The sequence below is a fragment of the Eulemur rufifrons genome, chromosome 16, assembly GCF_041146395.1.
Source record: "Eulemur rufifrons isolate Redbay chromosome 16, OSU_ERuf_1, whole genome shotgun sequence".
NCBI classification, from domain to species: Eukaryota; Metazoa; Chordata; class Mammalia; order Primates; family Lemuridae; genus Eulemur; species Eulemur rufifrons.
The window spans coordinates 34,921,296-34,941,174 of NC_090998.1; the positions used below are offsets into that span (position 1 = coordinate 34,921,296).

The window sequence follows — 19,879 nt, forward strand, 5'->3', positions numbered from 1 at the left end:
TTTGTGAGGGTGTTTCTGGATGAGATTAACATTTGAATCTGCAGACTGAGTAAAGCAGGATTTCCCCCCTAACGTGGGTAGGCCTCGTCTAATCAACTGAATATCCGAATAGAACAAAAAGGCTGGGTAAGAGAGAAACTTTACCTGTCTGACTGCTTGAGTTAGGACATCAGTCTTCTCCCACCTCAGACTGGAGCTTACACCACTGGCTCTTAGGTTCTCAGGCCTTTGGACTCAGACTGAAACTATGTCACTAGCTCTCCTGGGGCTCCAGCTTGCCGACTCCAGATCTTGGGGCATCTCGGCCTCCATGATCATGTGAGATGATTCCTTATAATAATAAATCTCATCCATGTACATATATATGGGTGTATATGTGTGTGTGTGTGTGTGTGTGTGTGTATCCCATTGGTTCTATTTCTTGGGAAAACCCTAATACTGTATTTTTGGAATTTTTTTATTTAAGAAACTCTACCATAACACACCACAGAGAGTGCATCATTAACTATAGTTTTGAAAGCCACCATGTCTGCTAGAATTCCTTAATTAATCCCACAGTGCTCAGTTCTCTAGGTTATTTATTCCAGCTGTGTTAGCAGGCTGCCCATTAGCCCCAGTGGGTACTTGCGTGCTGGGTTTGCAAACAGAGAATTGTGCTCATTCTATGTCTTTCCTTTCATACATCTTAGAGCAACTCTGTGAGGCTATCACTCATCTCATTCTTAAAGGAATCCTTGCAGATTGCCCCTGTATCTCACAGTTAATGACTTGCAAATACTGGTTATGTCAAGAATTCATCATTAAATGAATTAGTTGTGAGTTGGTAAGCAGCTGAGAAAAAAATAAGGGAAGCAAAAGAGAGAAGTAGGGAGGAAGGGAAGGAGGAAGAAGGGGAAAGGGGAAAGAGGAAGGGGGAAGGAAAGCAGGAAGGAAGAAAGGCTACAGAGAAGGAGGGAGGAAAGGAGAGAGGGAGGTTGTTTATATGAAGCCAGCATATTACAGTTTCTCTAATGCCAGTGAGCTGCTTTCTGGATGAAATAGAGAATTTGTTTCCTTTGTAGAAACATTCAATTTTCAAAGCAGTTACCTGTGTTAAAAATGTTTTTCTAAAGAAAACTCTATATGCTAGTCTTGCTTGTAAAAAATTTAGGTATCTATCCAACAAATAAATTGAAAGTGGTAAAAAGTAAAAAAAAAAAAAAAAAAAAAAAAAAAAAAAAATTCAATGATAGATGACATGAATTTGAATCCTGAAGTCATTTAATTTCCAAGCTCTTCAGTATTCTCAAATACAAAACAAGAGATTATAATAATGCCTGCATCATAGGATTCCTGAATGAAATAAGATGATATATGTAAAAAGTATTTTAAACATCTCCAAAGAACCATATGATTATTAGTAGTTGGTGTTGTTTTTATTATAGTCCTACTGACAAACTATAGCAAGAAAGAAGAATACACAATAGATAAGAATACAGCAAATACTTGTTTTCATTAAGAGTTTTGCTCAAATTACTTTGTACATAGGCTAGAATTCTCTGAAATGCAAAACAAGAAACAAGGTAGAAGAGACATCATTAGCCAAAGAATAACATTAAAAAGATAGGAATGAGGTGGGAGGAGACAATGCTTTTTTTTTAAAATATGAAGGGTTTAATGAAAAAGATAATAGATATTTGAACTGGATAATAAGTATAATAATTCATAGTTTATGTTTGAGGGTTTTCCATGTCTGAACCATCAAAAGTGCTACACAAATGTTTAACAAGATACCAATCTCCAAGTTTAACCAACATTTATTAAGCACTTTCTACATACCAGACTTTCATGTTGAAGTGAGTTGGTTTGCAAACTGTGAATAGAATTAAACTCTTAGGTAAAAATTTAGAGTATTCAGCAAAATCAATGGTGGAGGTGGGAAAACTCCTAGAACTTGGACTCCTTAAAATATGTATATCATTTATTAGTGCATGTATAACTTAACAAATTAGCAAATATTATGAATGAAGGAATTCTTTTTATTGTAGTATTCAAAATGATTTTTAAAGCCCAACACAGCCATTTAAAACTGAATCCCTTTTTAGCTACAAAAATCAATATCACAATTAGACTTTCTTATGCACAATATAAACACAACTCAGTAAATTCAGTGCTTATCTTGAATAATTTGGTAGTGATGAGGTAGCCTAAAGGTGCCCATCTGTTCAATATATCTAAGCATTTCAAACCATCAATAACCAAATATTTCTTAAGCTCTACATTTCCTCTACTTTAGACGTTTGGGAGAATTCAAGGAAAATAAACAGTCTATGACCACTAGATACTTATTGTTGGGAGAAATATATACAGACATGTCTGAATTCCTTAATAAATAACATAGTATATAGTAAAATACAGTAAGTCTTCACTTAATGTCAATAGATTCTTGGAAACAGCTTTAAACAAAAGGACGTATATGGAATGAAATCAGTTTTACCAAAAGCTAACTGACATAAACAAGAGTTAAGTTTCCATGGCATATTTCTGGCCACAACAACATCGTGAAACTTCTAAATAAAGTCCAAAACACTACTAATGTTAAACATTGAAATAAATGCAGGCTATACATAAATTTAAGTAAGAACAATAAAAACAACTAAGATAATCATTTACCCCATTATTTCAGTTGAGGGTCACAGGTGGCTTGAACCCATCCTACCCACTCAGTACACAAGGTGGAAACCAGCCCTGGCCAGAATACTATCCCATCACAGGGCGCACTCACACACACTCCACACTCACACTGGGACCATGTAGACACACCAGTTCATCTAATGTGTACATCTTTGGGATGCTGGAGGAAACCAGAGTCCTCAGAGAAAACACACACAGACAGGGGGAGAACGTGAAAACTCCTCACAGACAGTGGTCCAAGCAAGGAATTGACTTTTTTTTTCTCATCAATGTTATAAGAAAAAGATGTTGAATGAAATGACATTATTTGAGGACCTGTTGTTTAATATACTTGGACAATTAGATATAAACCAGTACAGAATAAAGTGCTAATACTTCAGTAAGATAAAATTTAAAAAGATTTGAGAAATTAAATCTATGCAGTCCCTATCAAAGTACCATCATAATTCTTTACAGATCTAGAAAAAACAATTCTATACTTTGTATGGAACCAGAGAAGACCTTGTATAGCCAAAGCAATCTTAAGTAAAAAGAACAAACTGAGAGGTATCAGTCTACCAGACTTCAAGCTTTACTACAAGGCTGTAGTAACCAAAACTACATGGTACTGGCACAAGAACAGAGATATAGACCTTTAGGATACAACTGAGAACCCAGAAATGAAATCATCCACATATTGTCATCTAATCTTTGATAAAGCAGACAAAAAAAAAAATATACACTGGGGAAAAGAATCTCTTGAATAAATGGTGCTGGGAAAACTGGATAACCAAGTGCAGAAGATTGAAACTGGATCCCCACCTCTCACCTCTTACAAAAATCAATTCACATTGGATAACAAACTTAAACCTAGGCATGAAACCTTACGAATCCTAAAAAAACATGTAGGGAAGACTCTTTTATACATTAGCCTAGGCAAAGAATTTATGAAGAAAACCCCCAAAGCAATCACAGCAGCAACAAAAATAAATAAATGGGACCTGATCTAATTAAAAAGCTTCTGCACAGCCAAGGAAACTATCAGTAGAGTGAATAGACAACCTACAGAATGTGAGAAAATATTTGCTTTCTACACATCCAATAAAAGTCTGATAACAAGAATCTATATAGAACTCAAAAAATTCAAAAAGAAAAAATCAAACATCCCCATCTATAAATGGGCAAAGGACATGAACAGACTTTTCAAAAGAAGACAGAATAATGTCCTGCAAACATATAAAAAAAAGCTCAACATCTCTAATCATTAGGGAAATGCAAATCAAAACCACAATGAGACATCACATAACTCCACTGAGAATGACTTTTATCAAAAAGTCCCAAAATAACAAATGCTGGCGAGGATATGCAGAGATAGAAACTCTCTTACAATGCTGGTGGGACTGCAAATTAGTACAACCTCTGTGGAAAATAATTTGGAGATATTAAAGAGCTGAAAGAGCTCTTTACCTCAAAGAGCTAAAAATAGAAATACCATTTGATCCAGCAATCCTACTACTAGGCATCTACCCAAAGGAACAAAAGACATTCTGTAATAAAGACATCTACACTCGAATGTTTATGGCAGCACAATTCACTATTGCAAGGGGATGGAAACAACCCAAGTGCCCTTCAATCCATGAGTCGATTAATAAAACATGGTATATGTATACAATGGAATACTACTCAATTACAAAAAACAATGGTGATCTAGTACCTTCATATTATCCTGGATAGACCCTGAGCCCGTCCTTTGAAGTAAGGATATCACAAGAATGGAAAAATAAGCACCACGTGTACTCACCATCAAATTGGTACGAACTGATCAACACTAAGGTGATCACATGATAGTAATATTCATTGGGTGTTGGGGGAGTGAGTAAACTCACAACTAATGGATGCCGTGAGCATTGTATGGGGGAGGGGCATACCTCTGGCCCTGGCTTGGGTGAGGCAAAGTCCTAACTTTTAACCAAAATATTTATACCTCCACAATATCCTGAAATAAAAAAAAAAAGTAGGCATACTAAATTCATTGGGAAATATTCAACAAGAAGATAAAAATTAAGCAGAATCTAGAAGGATGGTTCAATTAAATCATGGGTTGTTGAATCAAAAAGCAAAGGTATTGGGATGATCAAGCTGAGAGCCAAGTCAAGAAGGCAATCCTATTTGCAATAACTTTTAATATATTTAGTCAAGGAGGTGAATGATCTCTACAAAGAAAATACTGATTTAAAAAAAATTTAGATGACACAAACAAATGGGAAAACATCCCGTGCTCGTGGACTGGAAGAACTGATATTGTTAAAATGACTGTACTACCCAAAGTTATCTGCATATTTCAATGCAATCCCTATCAAAATACCAAAGTCATTTTTACAGAATTAGAAAAACAATCTTAAAATTCACATGGAACCCCAAAACAAGCCCAAATAGCCAAAGCAATCCTAACCAAAAAAAAAAAATAAAACAAACATGGAGGCATCACATTACCTGACTTCAAATTATACTACAAAGATAAAGTAGTACCAAAACAGCACAGTACTAGTATAAAATAGACACATAGATCAATGGAACAGAATAGGAAGAAGACAGACCTAAAGCCACATATTTACAACCAACTGATCTTTGACAAAAGTGACAAAAACATACACTAGGGAAAGAACACCTTTTTCAATAAATGATGCTGGGAAAATTGGAATGTCATCTACAAAAGAATGAAACTAGACCTCATCTCCTACCACATACAAAAGTCAACTCCAAATGGATTAAAGACTTAAATGTAAGGCGTAAAACTATAAAAATACTAGAAGAAAACCTAGGGAAAACTCTTCTGGACATTGGTCTAGGCAAAGAATTCATGATTAAGATCTCAAAAGTATAAGTAATAGAAACAAAAATAAACAAATGAGACTTAAAAAGCTTCTATGCAACAAAATAAACAATCAACCAAATGAACAGTCAGCCTTCAGAATGGGAGAAAATATTTTCAAACTGTGCAACCAACAGGGGACTAAGATCCTGACTTTCCAAATAACTGAAATAACTCAACAGGAAAAAAATCCAAATAACCCCATTAAAAAGTGGGCAAAGGACATGAATAGACATTTTTCAAAAGAAGACATACAAATGGCCAATAAGCATATGAACAAATGCTCAACACCACTAGATATTAGAGAAATGCAAATTAAAACCACAAGGAGATATCATCTTATACCAGGCAGAATAGCTATTAAAAAGTCAAAAAATGACAGATGTGGGCAAGGTTGTAGAAAAAAGAGAATGCTTACACACTGTTGGTGGGAATGTAAATTATTACAACCTCTATGGAAAACAGTATGGACATTTCTCAGAGAACTAAAAATAAAACTACTGTATGATCCAGCAATCCTACTACTGGGTATCTACCCAAAGGAAAAGGAATCATTATATCAAAAAGATGTTTATTACAGCACTATTCACAATAGCAAAGATATGGAATCAACCAAAGTGTCCATTAACAGATGATTGGATAAAGAAAATGTGGCACATATATATACAATGGAATACTATTCAGGCACAATAAAGAATAAAATCATGTCTTTTGCAGCAACTTAGATGGATCCAGAGGCCATTATCTTCAGTGAAACAAATCAGAAACATAAAGTTAATTACCACCTGTTCTCACTTATGAGCAGGAGCTAAATAATGTGTACACATAGACGTAGAGTGTGGAATGATAGACACCGGAGACTCAGAAGAATGGGAGGGCGGTGGATGATGAGTAATTATTTAATGGGTACAATGTACATTGTTCAGGTGATGGATACACCAACAGCCCAGACTTCACCACTACAGAATATACTCATTTAACAAAATTGTACTTGTACCCCTTAAATTTATACAAATAAAAATAAATAAAAGAGAAATGTGGTAAACATACAGTTCATGAGAAACTAAAGTAGGCCAATATACTTCCAGATATTCTAGATCCTTTATATGAAACCTGGACAAGCCATGTAGTCATAAAATCCTAAAATTATGCCATGTTCCTAAATATCTGAAGAATTACAAAACTCATTCAAGAACAAGAAGTTATCATCTGCATGGCTGAGATGCTGGAACTGAGAGAATGGGACAGAAGTTAAAAGGAAAAAAAGAGGGTAGGGCAGAAAAAAGCTGCATTTCCCCTTAAGCTACTGTCCTCTCTCCTTCCCTTCATAGGCAAACATCTAGAAGGAGTTCTCTCCCTTATTCAGATCCATTTTTTCCCTTAGACAACCTTCAATGTACCTTAAACTGACTTTACCACCAACTTTGCACCAAAATCACTATTGCTGATGTGGTTCAACGCAAAGGACATCTTTCAGTCTTTATCATTCTCAGTCTCTCAGAAGTATTCCACTTTCTTCCTGAAATCCTTTCTTTCCTTGGGTTCTGTGACACCACCTTCTCTTCTTGTTTCTCCTACATTTCAGTCTCTGTGTCACCAAATCATCTTTTCTATAAAATGCTCAAATGCTGCTCAAAACTCTCTAGGCAGTCCCTTCCATCTCCTCAACTACCATTTACATGCCAAAGAATTGCAAATTTTTATATTTAAAACTTTATAAAAGTTTATATCTAAACTTCTCTGAATGCCAGATCCAAGTATATTCAAGTAGTTATTCAATTTAGATGTCCCATAAACACTCCAAACTCAACATGCTTTTCTCACTCAATCTGTTCCCTAATTGAGCAGCACCAACATCTGCCTATTTTTTAGGCCAAAAACCTAAGAATCAACCTCTAAACCTCTCCCCTCATCATCTACTTATCACCAGTTAATTATTAAGGCTGGATGGATTTACCTCACAAATGCTCTCCAATGCATACAAATTTCCATTTCCATTTTTAAGGCAAGCTACCATCGTCTCACCCACGAGTTGGTTTCCTTGCATCCAACCTTACCCACATTCATGCTGCAGCCTAAGTGACTTATTTAAAACACAAATGTGATCATGACACTTCGCTGCTTAAAGCTTTTCCTTAGCTCCCCCTTATTCTTAGTATGAAACGTTTAATCTTTAGTGTGACCTTCAAGGTCCTGCCTCCTGTCATCATTCTCATTGGGCACCTCTCTGTTGTCCTCTGCCTCCAGCCACTGGCCTTCCTTGAGTTCTTAAAAAGTGCTTCTGTCCACCTCGAGGTCTTTAAACCTGCTGATTCCTCCACCTAGAAGATTCCCTTCTTTCTCACCTTTCCTTCTATGACTACCTGATTTTTACTTACCCTTAAAATTTCAGAATAAAACACTTCTTCACGTAAAGTTTCCCCTAAGCACACCACCCACCCAGATCATAAGCCCTGTTAACCTATTTCCCTTTTAGGGCACTTGCCACATTTGTCATTAAATGTTCTTTGTTGTAGTGAAATGATTTGCTAATTGTCTTTATTGCCTGAGAGAATATCAGTCATGTATATCTTATTACTGCTTCACTCCTAGCTCTGGCCTTGCACAAAGTAGGTACTCAATAAATATTTGTCAAACAAATAAATGAACTCCAGCAGTTACTAGTGCTACAATAATCTTGATCAAGCAAACCGCAGTAAAATCAATAGTTTCAATTATAGTCATATCATTAAAACAACCCCATAGATCTAGTAAATAAAATTTATGTTATTTACAAACTAGTGCTTGGTTATTTTTATGTAGAGTGACAAGTGTAATTCCTTAAAGAACTCTACAAGATGAAAGGCTGATATGTTACATTTAATATTGCATAAAAAAAATTTAAAAAGGTATTGCTCCTGAGAAGTTAAAACATCCTCAAAGTTAGGAGCAATACTAGAATCAAAAGAAAAATAAAATTCAATAAGAATACTGCAAAACCTATTAACATGTAAATAACAAAAAGTATAATAATATTACAAGTTCTCATGTATAAAAAAATTTATTTTTCAATATGATGCACTCAAGATGGAAAACAGCTGCCAATTTGTGGTATAATTTTTATTTATAAAACTTGCCGATAAAAACTGAGTGACCTAGTCTTTGTGATTAAAGCAATTTTCAAATAAGCTGCATTGATAAATAATTTAAACAATGTGTATAAATCTCTGGCCTCTTTCCTTAACTTCTTTTCTGTCCCAACAAATGGCAACATCATCCACATGTTGCTCAAACTGCAAACCTTGATCCCTTCTTCAATTCTCCACCACAATAAAGTATCTGCAAGCATTGCTGGCTCTACTTTCAAAACATACCATGATTACGCCCCCTCCTCTTTACCTCCTCTATCGCTTTCCTAATCCAGGCCACCCACACCTTTGCCTGAACTACTACAACAGCCTTCCAACTGGTCTCCCTCGTTATACTCCTGTTCCCCCCCAGTACCCCCTACTCCATAGTTCATCTACCATACTGCAGCCAGAGCTATTCTTCTCAATACAATTCAGAGCATTTCACTCCTCTACGTGAAACAAATCTAAAATCCTTGCAAGCCTCCCTGCATTACCTGGCCCATACCTAATTCTCCCAACAGAATTTCCTCTGACTTGCCTGCTCCATTACCTTGTTTTTCTTTCTGTTCGTGGACTATTCCAGGCTCATTCCCACTTAGGGCCCCTCCACTTTTTATTTCTTCTGATTGAAATGTTCCATTCCAGATCATTCCATGGCTATTTCCTTATCAAATCACAGGTTAACCACCACCCTTCCCCTGCCCTTTGCCCCAAAGGCTAACTACTCTATCTAAATTAATCCCTAACCAATCTCTAGCACATCATCCTATTTCATTTTCTTTCTGTCATTTTTTACTACTTGAGATTATCTTCTCTATTTCTGTAGTTACCCACTCACTCTCTGTCTTCCCCTGAATATATAAAGAATATAAAGCCCCCGAGAACAGGGGCTTATTAATCTTGTTTACCATTTACTGCACTTTACAGCAAGCCTAGAAAAGTGCTTGATACAGAGTAGGTGTTCATTAAATATTTATTACATGAGTTAATATACTTGATAACAACAAAAACAGTAGCCCAAAATCAAAATAATGATTATATAATTAAGGTTCAAAAAGAAGTATCACATGAATTTGTATCAAGTGGTTTCATGTTATACACAGTAACAGTATCAGTGGGACTTATTGAATGTTAGAGAGCTCAAATGTCATAATGAAAATACATTAGTTCATTAAAATAGTTTACCTCTACATTATGTAATCATTAGGTAAAAATTCATTTTTTTTAATATCAAGCCTTTTAAAATTAGGAATTTTAAATAAATCTGTAGCGTGAATGGGGAGGGAAGCCATGGTGCCCTACCTTCAGTGGAAATAAAATGGTCCCTCTAGGACTGAATCAGAAGCATTTAAAGAAATACTGTGATCCAAAGGTCAATTTTAAAAATGAATACAAATTTTTAAGACAGAGAAAGTCTATGTAAAGCTCAGGAAAAGAACAGAAGTTGGTTTCTCAAGGGCCAACAAATCATCCTGTAGCTAAACAGAAGCTGCGTGTTCATACCCAAGGTTTTCCATCTCCAAGGACCTATGACACATGCTTTACATCTGGAAAGGTTAAGTCTAGAACCCTTCAAACCCTCCAAATGCCCAAACAACACCAAATCAGCGTTCTTGTTTGCAGTGTTCTTTCTTGTTCTTATTTGACCCACTAGCTAGTCAAACAATTAATGAGAATGATTCAAATCTATGCCTCAGGGAAATCTTAAATTACTGCATCTCATGGACTACTCTCAGGAATAGCTAAGGCCAGAGCATTTGTGAATACCAAGGGTCCGCTCACTGTATATGGACTGTTTCTATGAGAGAATAAACTATCTTGGATATTAGTCAAGGTTTTTAAAAGTAACCAGGAAATTATTTACTCCACTAGAGCTATTTACTAAATACTAGAGAGCATGAATATAACCTCTGAGATTGCTTACAATAGCAAACAAAAATAGCGGTGGGTACTTTATCTTTCTGTTAATTGATTGCCTTTGTTACACAACACTGTCTGGAAGAATGTGACTACAATTCTAACTGCAAGCCACAGTAATCATGTCAATATGTGAGCTATCTGAATATCTAATTATGAAAAAAAAAAGAAGGCAATTTCACAGTGGAAGAATTGTTCTAATTCAAGAAACCAGTCATATTAACTTATTAGTCTGACATATAGCAGATAGCTGAAAAACTTTAATTTGAAACATAATTATTTTTAGCTGATTAATATGCTTCAAATTAAATTCACTGCTTTTAATGGGCCCATCAACTTGACAACCTGGGAAATTAATAAATTTTGCATGCAGTAATCCTAGGAAATTTATACAGATGAGCTACACATCATTACAAGGATTACCTTCACAGTAGGCATTATCCTCCCGAAGAGCCCTAAAACCATCCCGACAGCTACAAACAGCCCTGTCATTCAGATTTCTGCAGACAGAGTTCTCCATGCAGTTATGCCTTTCAGAACAAAAGTCATAACCTAAAAAAAAAAAAAGAAAGAAATGTATTAAGGTAAATGAAACTATGATAAAGCAAATAAACTTAGTGTACTTAATATTTTCTTTAATTTTGAAGCTGTTTCCCTAAATTAGTTTTTTACAAATTAGTATCTTCACCAATGTTTATAGAAGAACTACATGCTATGAGTACCAAACTTTTTCTTTATGTTTAACTCAATTAATTTATATTTCAAGTTAATTCCATGTCTTCTTTCATATTTGACTTTATAATAGCTATTTAGTTCCCTAATATTCTAATTATAGTTCTCCGTATATCTACAAAGAAAGAATTCTGGAGCCTAAAACGATGATTTACAATATAGAAGACAATACAATGAGAAGGTAATCTAAGAACTAGAGGTTCAACTTTATCAATACCTGTGGGTAATACAAACCAGGCCAGACGAAATGTGTCTATCATGTATTTAAGAAATGAAAAAGACAGCTTAGCATCCTTTAAAAAAAAAAAAACTTCCTAATGTGTTAAAAAGGAGTATTATATCACTTAAATCTAATTTTCTCTGGAAATCTTCAAGGCAAAGCATGTCCACTCAAAAGAAGAAAATTTTTATGAATTACAGAGATTTCACAGATTCCACAGTCTTTATGAGAGGAAAGAAAAATGGTACATTTTATAAACAGTGACACCAATCATGTGCAATTTCTCAGGCTCTCTTTTTCTTGTCTAAACCCCTTGTTCAAAGATCATCTAAGATGTTGTAATGAAAAGGCTGAACACTGGAATCCACATTTAATGGAAATTACATGATTATATATCATTCAAACAATGTTTAAATTGCCTGATGCATTAGTTATCTACCTAGTTTTATATTGTCTAATGGATTACTATTTCAGCCCATGTAAAAAAGAAGAGTATATTTCATGCAGCTTAGAATAATCTCATCTACCTATAACCAAGAAAAGACAGACTTGAGAAAATCATAAAGATGGAAGTTCTAAATTGGTTCATCTTATTTGTAATCAAATCGGTGTCCATTTTGGTTGAATGGTGTTCATTCTGATTGGTTGGTGCCCATACTGACTATCTTGAATATCACTCCAGAGTCAGAACATAGTCCCCATTTAATGCAACTATGATGTATAGTAAAATATGACTCTTACAACTTAAAAAGCCTTAATAAAGGTAATGTTCCAAAAATGCAATAATGTCATTAAAAAGGAATATAAAAAATCAAATTAATTAGTGATTTCTATAAAGTAAAATAGAGTAGAACATAGATATATTAAGACCAGAAAAACATAGTCAATAACAACATTTAAATCACTTGGCAACTTAACTTTTCTTGACAAGATTCTTCACAATCTAAATTCTCATGATTAAGGCTGAACATTTAGAAGTAAAATTCTTAAGGGGAAAAGTTAAAAATGTTTTCTCCTAGGGTCTTCATATTTCCTTCTTAAGTAGCCAAATTGAGACCACATTTCTTCAAATGTATTCCACTGTCTTATTGCAATGCCTGAGGGGGAATGATTTCAGCTAAAAACCCATCTTCATAATCTATCCCAATAGCTCAGCACATCATCAAACTAAAATAAAAAGGCTTCAAAAAATCACTTCATATTTATTCTAAATTATAACAAAGTTACTAAAAAAACAGCCCACTCCTTAGATACACAGAGAATACAGAGATCACATTCTAACACAGTGCCAAATCTCTGTATAATTTTACCTGAACTGTTTGAAGCAATTATTACAGGGCTTTGACTAAGAATGGGCACTGTTTCTGACTCATTATTATTTTTCTTTTATGGGTTTATATTTTTCAAAACTATCTTTCAACTTTTCACTTTGCATAATTATCTCCTTTTCTATTTTTAAGACTGAGCCCAATATTATCTATGTCGTATGACATGTCACCTGTATTACAACCCATTTTCAGTTCTGCCTCAGTCACGGTGAAGCCTCTCATCTCAGCATTAAACTATACACACACTCTCCACGTATTGTTTAATTGCCACAAGAATTTTCTAACTGTAAGATAATACTTTTACTGCTTTAGGTAAAAGTTAGGCAGTGCTTTCTTTACTTTTTACTAGATAGGTTTGTTTTATTAACCCAAAGACTTGAAAACTATAAACTTCAGTCAATAAAATAAAATAAAATAAAATTCTCATTTACTGTAAACAATGTCAGCTATCTTGATCTATTCTTTCAACAAATAAGTTGATTGAATCTACTGGTTATTTTATAAAATGCCAGGGTCAAAAGGCCAACTACTAATGAGTAGAAAATTCAGACTCAATTAAAGTGGGTTGTTTCTAGTCCATAAGGAATAGCTTCAGAAAATCACAATGTGGGTTAGCAACATAGTCCTATTATCTTCATATCCAGATTGCTATTCATATGTGCTTGGCTTTTGCAGTTGGCAGCCCTGAGTTTATATCTGATCTCTGCCACTTATTTGCTGTGTAAATTACTAGCTGTACATTAATTAACCTTTCTAAGCCTTTAGTTTTTCTCACCTGTAAAATTAGTACAATAACTACTTTGTAAAAATGTGAGGTTCAAATGAGATCATCTATGTAAAAGCTTATGCCATATATAATAGTATAGTATGTATTAATAACTAAAGCTATTAGAGTAGTATTACTAAACAATAAGCAAAAACCAAATATGTTGAGATCCATAAAACAGAAGAAAATTCAAATATTAATTACAGACAGATGGATGAACCAATTATTTAACACAACCTGAACTTTCTTTTCCTTCTTTGAATTTTAACCTCAAGGATCCCATTCCCTTTGTTTGTTCTCTATTCCCTTTGTAAGCTTTACAAATTTACATGAAGTTCTGTGTTTCTCTATTGTGTAGAACTTTCTATAAAACATAAATATGCATTTGTCTATAACTGGAAACATAGGGAAAGGTGGCTTCAAAAGATTATGAGTAAGAACAGTATACATAATGGTAATACATAATTATCAGGAGAAAGAATACAATAATTTTTGTGTTGAATATTTATTGGTTTTTGCCTATAGGCATCTGCCTGTTGCTAGTTTTGTGGACAAAAAATAATTACCTAGTTATACTTTGGAAGAACCATTCACCCCTACTATTAGCCCAGGTGCTTATGAGAAAATGGATTCTACCCCTCTATACCCCACAGGATAACGCTACACCAGTCAGGGCAGTCTACTGGCCTGGACACAATAATTTCTTCAGGTCGGGACACACAATCTACTTCAAGCTAATGAAGACCACTGAAACTCAATTCTGGGATTTTTATTCAACTAACAAGTATATTAAGCTTTTTCTTCCACCTACCTGGGTAGCATACTGATATGAGCATAAGAATGTCAAGGGTATACCTGGGAACACAGAGTCTGAAAATAAAACCACCTCTGAGGAGGTCAACTGAGAGATACATCTAGGCAAAGGAACAGAATTTTAGAGCTGTATCAAGCTACACCTGAAGCCAATTTATCCTCTACTTATCAGGGCCTATATATATTTTCCATTTTTTGCTTGTGCCAGTTGAACTGAGTGTTCTATCACTTGCATATAAAAGAATACCAACATATTTAGGTGTTGGTTGCAAGATAATGGATTATCCTAATGTTTCCCAAAGTATAGCTCACATATGTGAATGAACATAAAAAGAAAACACTAATAGCAATAGATTTCTTTTAATGCATATAACAAATACATAAATCTAGCAAATAACTCTATTTAATTTTATGAATACCACTGCTTAGGAATGAAACTAAATTTTTAAAAAATGAGTAGATTCACAGTAGACACTAAAAAACTAACAAAATAATGTTATTAGTAATACATAGATAGCAAGAATCATGAAGGTGAGAATTGAATAATGTGGGAAACTATGGATTATTCAGAAGTGAGAGAGAACAATCTACACCAACTCACCCTTCGCCATGTGGGGGCCCCTATTACTTATAATTATGAGGTACAATAAAGTAAATTAACATGGGACATCTAGTGAATAGGGCTTAACAGTCTTGCAAGCAGGCAAAGGAGGAGAAGGAGAATAGAAAGGACTGTGATAAAAAAAGCTGTCCATATTATTGCTGTATCTTTCTAAGTCAGAGTCCTCACCGGATCACTGTTACAAGCTTCCTTGAAAGGGATCTTAAATTTGAAAAAAATGAAAAAAATTTTCTGGCTACATTTCTTCTGACCTGCTACTACAGAAGACAGCCAGATACACAGTACCGAGAATACAGTCTTAGTTGGGTTTGATTGGGTGCCTACCGATTTGGAATCTTATTTCAGTGCACAGCTTGGTTTCTGACCACTGGCAGACCCTCTAGTGGAAAGGTCAACACTTCATCTCATGTTCTGCCCTCAGGAAATATTTACTAACTGAGTAAGTGCAACAACTTACTCTTTCCAATGTGAACACAGCATCTTTAGCACTAGGCAGAAGGGCCTGGAAATTGGAGGCCAATTTTATTATAAAGAAATTTGCCCATATGTGTACATAAGTGGCAATATATGTAACCAAACTGTTTGTACCCCTGTAATATTCAATAAAAAATAAAGGAATTTGTCATCACATATGTGTAGGAGTTGACTAAAAATATGCCTTTTTTAATTTCAAAATATTAAGGGAGTACAAATGTTTTAGGTTACATAGATCAATCACTTTTGTAATGCTTGTGTCCCAGCTATAGGTGTGCCCATCACCCAAATAGTGTTCATTGTACCCATTAGGTAGGTTTTTGCCCCTCTCCTCTCCCCTCCCCTCTGGCTGATTTCCACTGAGTTTTACTTCCCTCTGTGTACATGTGTGCTCCTCAGTTAATTCCAATTAATAGTAAGTATATGCGGTGTTTGTGTTTCCATTCTTGAGATACTTCACTTAGGATAATAATCTCCAATTCCATCCACATTGGTGCAAAAGGTATTAATTCATCTTTTTTATGGCTGAGTAGTACTCCATGGTATATATATACCACATTTTATTAATCCACTCATGAGTTGATGGACACTTGAGTTGATTCCATATCTTTGCAATTGTGAATTGTGCTGCAATATACATTTGAGTGCATGTATCTTTTTGATAAAATGACTTCTTTTCCTTTGAGTAGATATGAAATAGTGGGATTGCTGGATCGAATGGGAGGTCTACTTTTAGTTATTTGAGGAACCTATGTTTTCCATAGGTGTTGTATTAATTTTCAGTCCCAACAACAGTGTATAAGTGTTCCTTTCTCTTGGCATCCACACCAGCATCTATTGCTTTTGGACTTTTTATTATTTAGTTTGAAAGACAGAGAATGTCAGGAGAACTCATTTGTTTATTCTGATATTTGAAGTCAGAAACTGATGCAATATTTATTATAAATGGTGCTAAATGTTTCAAGGGCCAACCTGTGCAATTCTAGTTTCAGAATTATCTAATCCAGTGTATCACAATTTTGGCTGCGTAAAAGGACTTATCAGGGAGTTTTTAAAAATAGTGATGCCAAGGCCCCACCCATCTCATATCAATAACATCAGAATCTCCAGTGGAGGATGTGTAGGTCTTGGTATATTTTGTCATTGTATTGTTATGTATGCTATGTAAACACATGAGTTCTTAAAACTGTAAAAAATTTAAATATAACACAATTTTTATGATAGCTTTTTCCATTTATTAACTTTCTTTTTGTAATATATTAGGACTCTTTTAAAAAGAAATGGATGGTGCCAAGGTTTCTCTTGGTATCTAAAAGGCCCTATCTCAGTTTCTTATCCAAACCTTTTCCTACCCAACCTTGACTAACTTCTATGCTATTCATTTCTCTAACCTCTGAGTAGCCCTTGGACACTTGTAGTGAATTAAAGATGACCACAGATTTTTAACACTCCTCCTATCTGTGGTGAAGTCTGTTTCCCCTCCCCTTGAGTGTGGGCTGGCCTGTGACTGCTGTGACCAATGGAATGTGGCAGAAGCGATGCTGTGCCAGTTCTGTACCTAGTCTTTATAAACCCTGAGTTACCATTTATGAAATCTGACTACTATCCTGCTATAGAGACCTTGGGGAGGAGTTTTGAGATTACATGGAGAGGCAGGGAGTCCTGGCTGTGCCCATCCTTCCAGCTGTCCCTACCAGGATGCCCAGCATACAGTGAGGCCACCGTGAACCTTCCAGCACAGCTCAGCTTCTACTTGTACAGCACTGAGTGATCCCAGTCAACACCACATGAGGCAGAAGAATCACCTAGCCAAGTCCTGTCTGGGTTCCTGGCCCACAATATTGAGATATATAATAAAAGAGTTGTTTTAAGCCACTGAATTTTGGAGCAGTTTATGACGCAGCAATGGATAACAAAGTGTGGTCCTGTTTGCCATCAGCATCACCTAGGAGCTTTTAAGAAATGCAGATTCTTGGGTCCATCTCCAGATCTACTGAACCAGAATTTGCATTTTAGTAAGATCCCTAAGTTAGTTGTATACACATTTAAGTTTGAGAAACACTGGTATATCCTACCATGTTTGGCTGCCAAAGATCCTCTAGTCAAGCTACAAGCTGGGAGTCCCAAATCAATGACTGAAATGAGAAGTCTTGATTCATATCAAATTCTACACTTGCTGTGTAAGGCACCGGCTCAGGCGCTGTGAAGGTGAAAACACTAATGCTCCTTTGATCATACTTCTTTTTAAAAGTGTTCCTTATTTCCTCAGAGCTACCCTGAAAACTCCTTGCAGGGCAGATCAAGTCCAAAACAGCTTTGTAATTCCCAAAGTGCATCACATAGAACTGAGATTTTAAAACTCTTAAATGGATGGAAAAAGAACTTAACAAAAATAAATTGTACCGCCCTGCAAAAAATGGGAGTGGGTGACCTTATGCCTACTTTTAATAAAGTAAGTTATAAGGAAACAAAATGTTATATATTTTACAAAGTTTATTTGTCTTGCTTTTTCTATTTAAGCTTCATTTTACATCAGCATAGAGGCCATTATTCAAACAAGTGCTAGTGGCTCATTTGGGCCACTATGAGCACTGATGACATCCCAGGTGTCATAGTAGATATTAAAGATATGGAAATGAAAATAAAGACCTAGGCTTGTCCTCAAGGTCTAATGCACGAGATGGATTCACAAGTATATGATTTCAATATAATACAGGAATGTGCAAGTAATTCATGATTGGCAAGGATCTTAAAGAGTTCCATATGATCAATGCTTTAGTTTAATATTTGAATCTACAACAAGACACCAAGTTTAAAAAACTTTAGTGATGAGAACTCACTGACTGCTGAGGTGGCCCATTGCATTTCTCAATAGCTCAAATTTGGGTGTTTTCTTATCAAAGTCCCTTCTACTTATTGGGTCTAACCCGATTATCTCAGAGGCAACACAGAATGAGCAATGCCTGCATGATAGCCTCTCTCTTCTCGGTAATCTAGAAGCCTATGAGTGAGGGAGAGTTGAACGGAGAGGAGAGGGATTTAAAGTAGTCATGATGGAAAGTAGCCTAGGTCAATTACAAAAAGAAGCTGAGAACAAAAAAACTTGTTGTCAAACAACGTCAATAAAATAACCAACTCAGTACTGTTGTGTAACTTTCTTTGGCAAAGTTGTGCTGACTCAGACCCAGCACACAGAGATAGGTTTAGAGATCCAGAGCTTGAGACAGGTACAAGACACCTTGCAGAAATGCATGGGACCATCCTGGTTTTAACTCAATTTAGTAAATATTTCATGACTACCAACCATGTGCCAAATTAAGAAAGCATTTTGGGAAATACTATTAGCTTTGGAAATAACTTGTTTATAGAAATTACTATTTCCTGTCAGTTTTACTAGCCTTCTAGAATGACCCTTGCACATAAATCTCGCTTTACAGAAAAGTCTTACCTTTACAAACTTTGCAACAGCTATGAGACAAGGTAATCTGATGAGACTCCGGACAATCCAAAGCTGGACAGCCTGAACTCTCCACAAGTTTCATGGTTTGGTCCTGTTAGACAACACAAAAGAAGACCTTCAAACTTTATAATAGGACTTACTAAGAAGTTTTCAGATACAGCATCTGAGGTTCTTTTAACATCAGAGTGAAATTTTCATCCTTAGGACCTCTGCACAGGTCCCTGGCTCACTCCCGAAATGACATTAAATTCCAACTGGAAACCCTTTAGCGTGGACAAGCAACACTGGGAACCAGAGCACACCACACTGCAGCCATGTCTATGTAATTTGCCAAGCATCTGGGTAATTCTGGAAAATTTTGCTAGTTTTACAACACATTTGCAAATCTAGATGACAATTTTGGCAAGATACAGTTTGAATGAGATCAACAGCTCACTTTAGGAAAAACAGTAAATAAAAACTGAGCTTTTTAAACATGCTTATTTCAAAGTTTTCTTATAAAGTTTTATTATACAGAGATTCTCACAGATGATTCTGGTAAGGAAATTGGAGATTCCCACAAAAACATAAGGAAAATAAGATCAGGATTCATGTCTCTTATAAATGAATATCTAGCACATTTTCTGGCACATAGTTAGCACTCAAAAAAATTTCTTAAATGAATCAACGTAAAATCATTATAGTTCTAGCAACCAAATAGATTAAATCCCTCTTAAGGAGAAACAAAAATACAAAATACTTTTCTGATAACTGTCATATCTCTGTACTAGGAGCAAACATATGGCTTCTATACTGTCAGTCTCCAATATCTTCAGGACAAGGATCATTAACTATGTTATATTATGCTTACCATTATATAAGTACTAAAATAACTCTTGGAACTTGCAGGCTTCCATTTTAATGACTGCATTAT

The 19,879-nt window shown here is 35.3% G+C and overlaps 1 protein-coding gene across 2 annotated transcripts in view; it reads right to left on the reverse strand.

Annotated features, from left to right (window-relative positions):
• The window catches only part of NELL2 (neural EGFL like 2), a 314,905-nt gene that overhangs the window by 160,843 nt on the left and 134,183 nt on the right, over positions 1–19,879 (reverse strand). For both annotated transcript variants that reach the window (XM_069489903.1, XM_069489905.1), the window contains 2 exons: positions 18,955–19,057; positions 10,975–11,103 (listed from right to left, as the gene is read on the reverse strand). In XM_069489903.1, the coding sequence (XP_069346004.1) occupies positions 10,975–11,103; positions 18,955–19,057 (232 nt within the window). The remainder of the gene's footprint in view (positions 1–10,974; positions 11,104–18,954; positions 19,058–19,879) is intronic.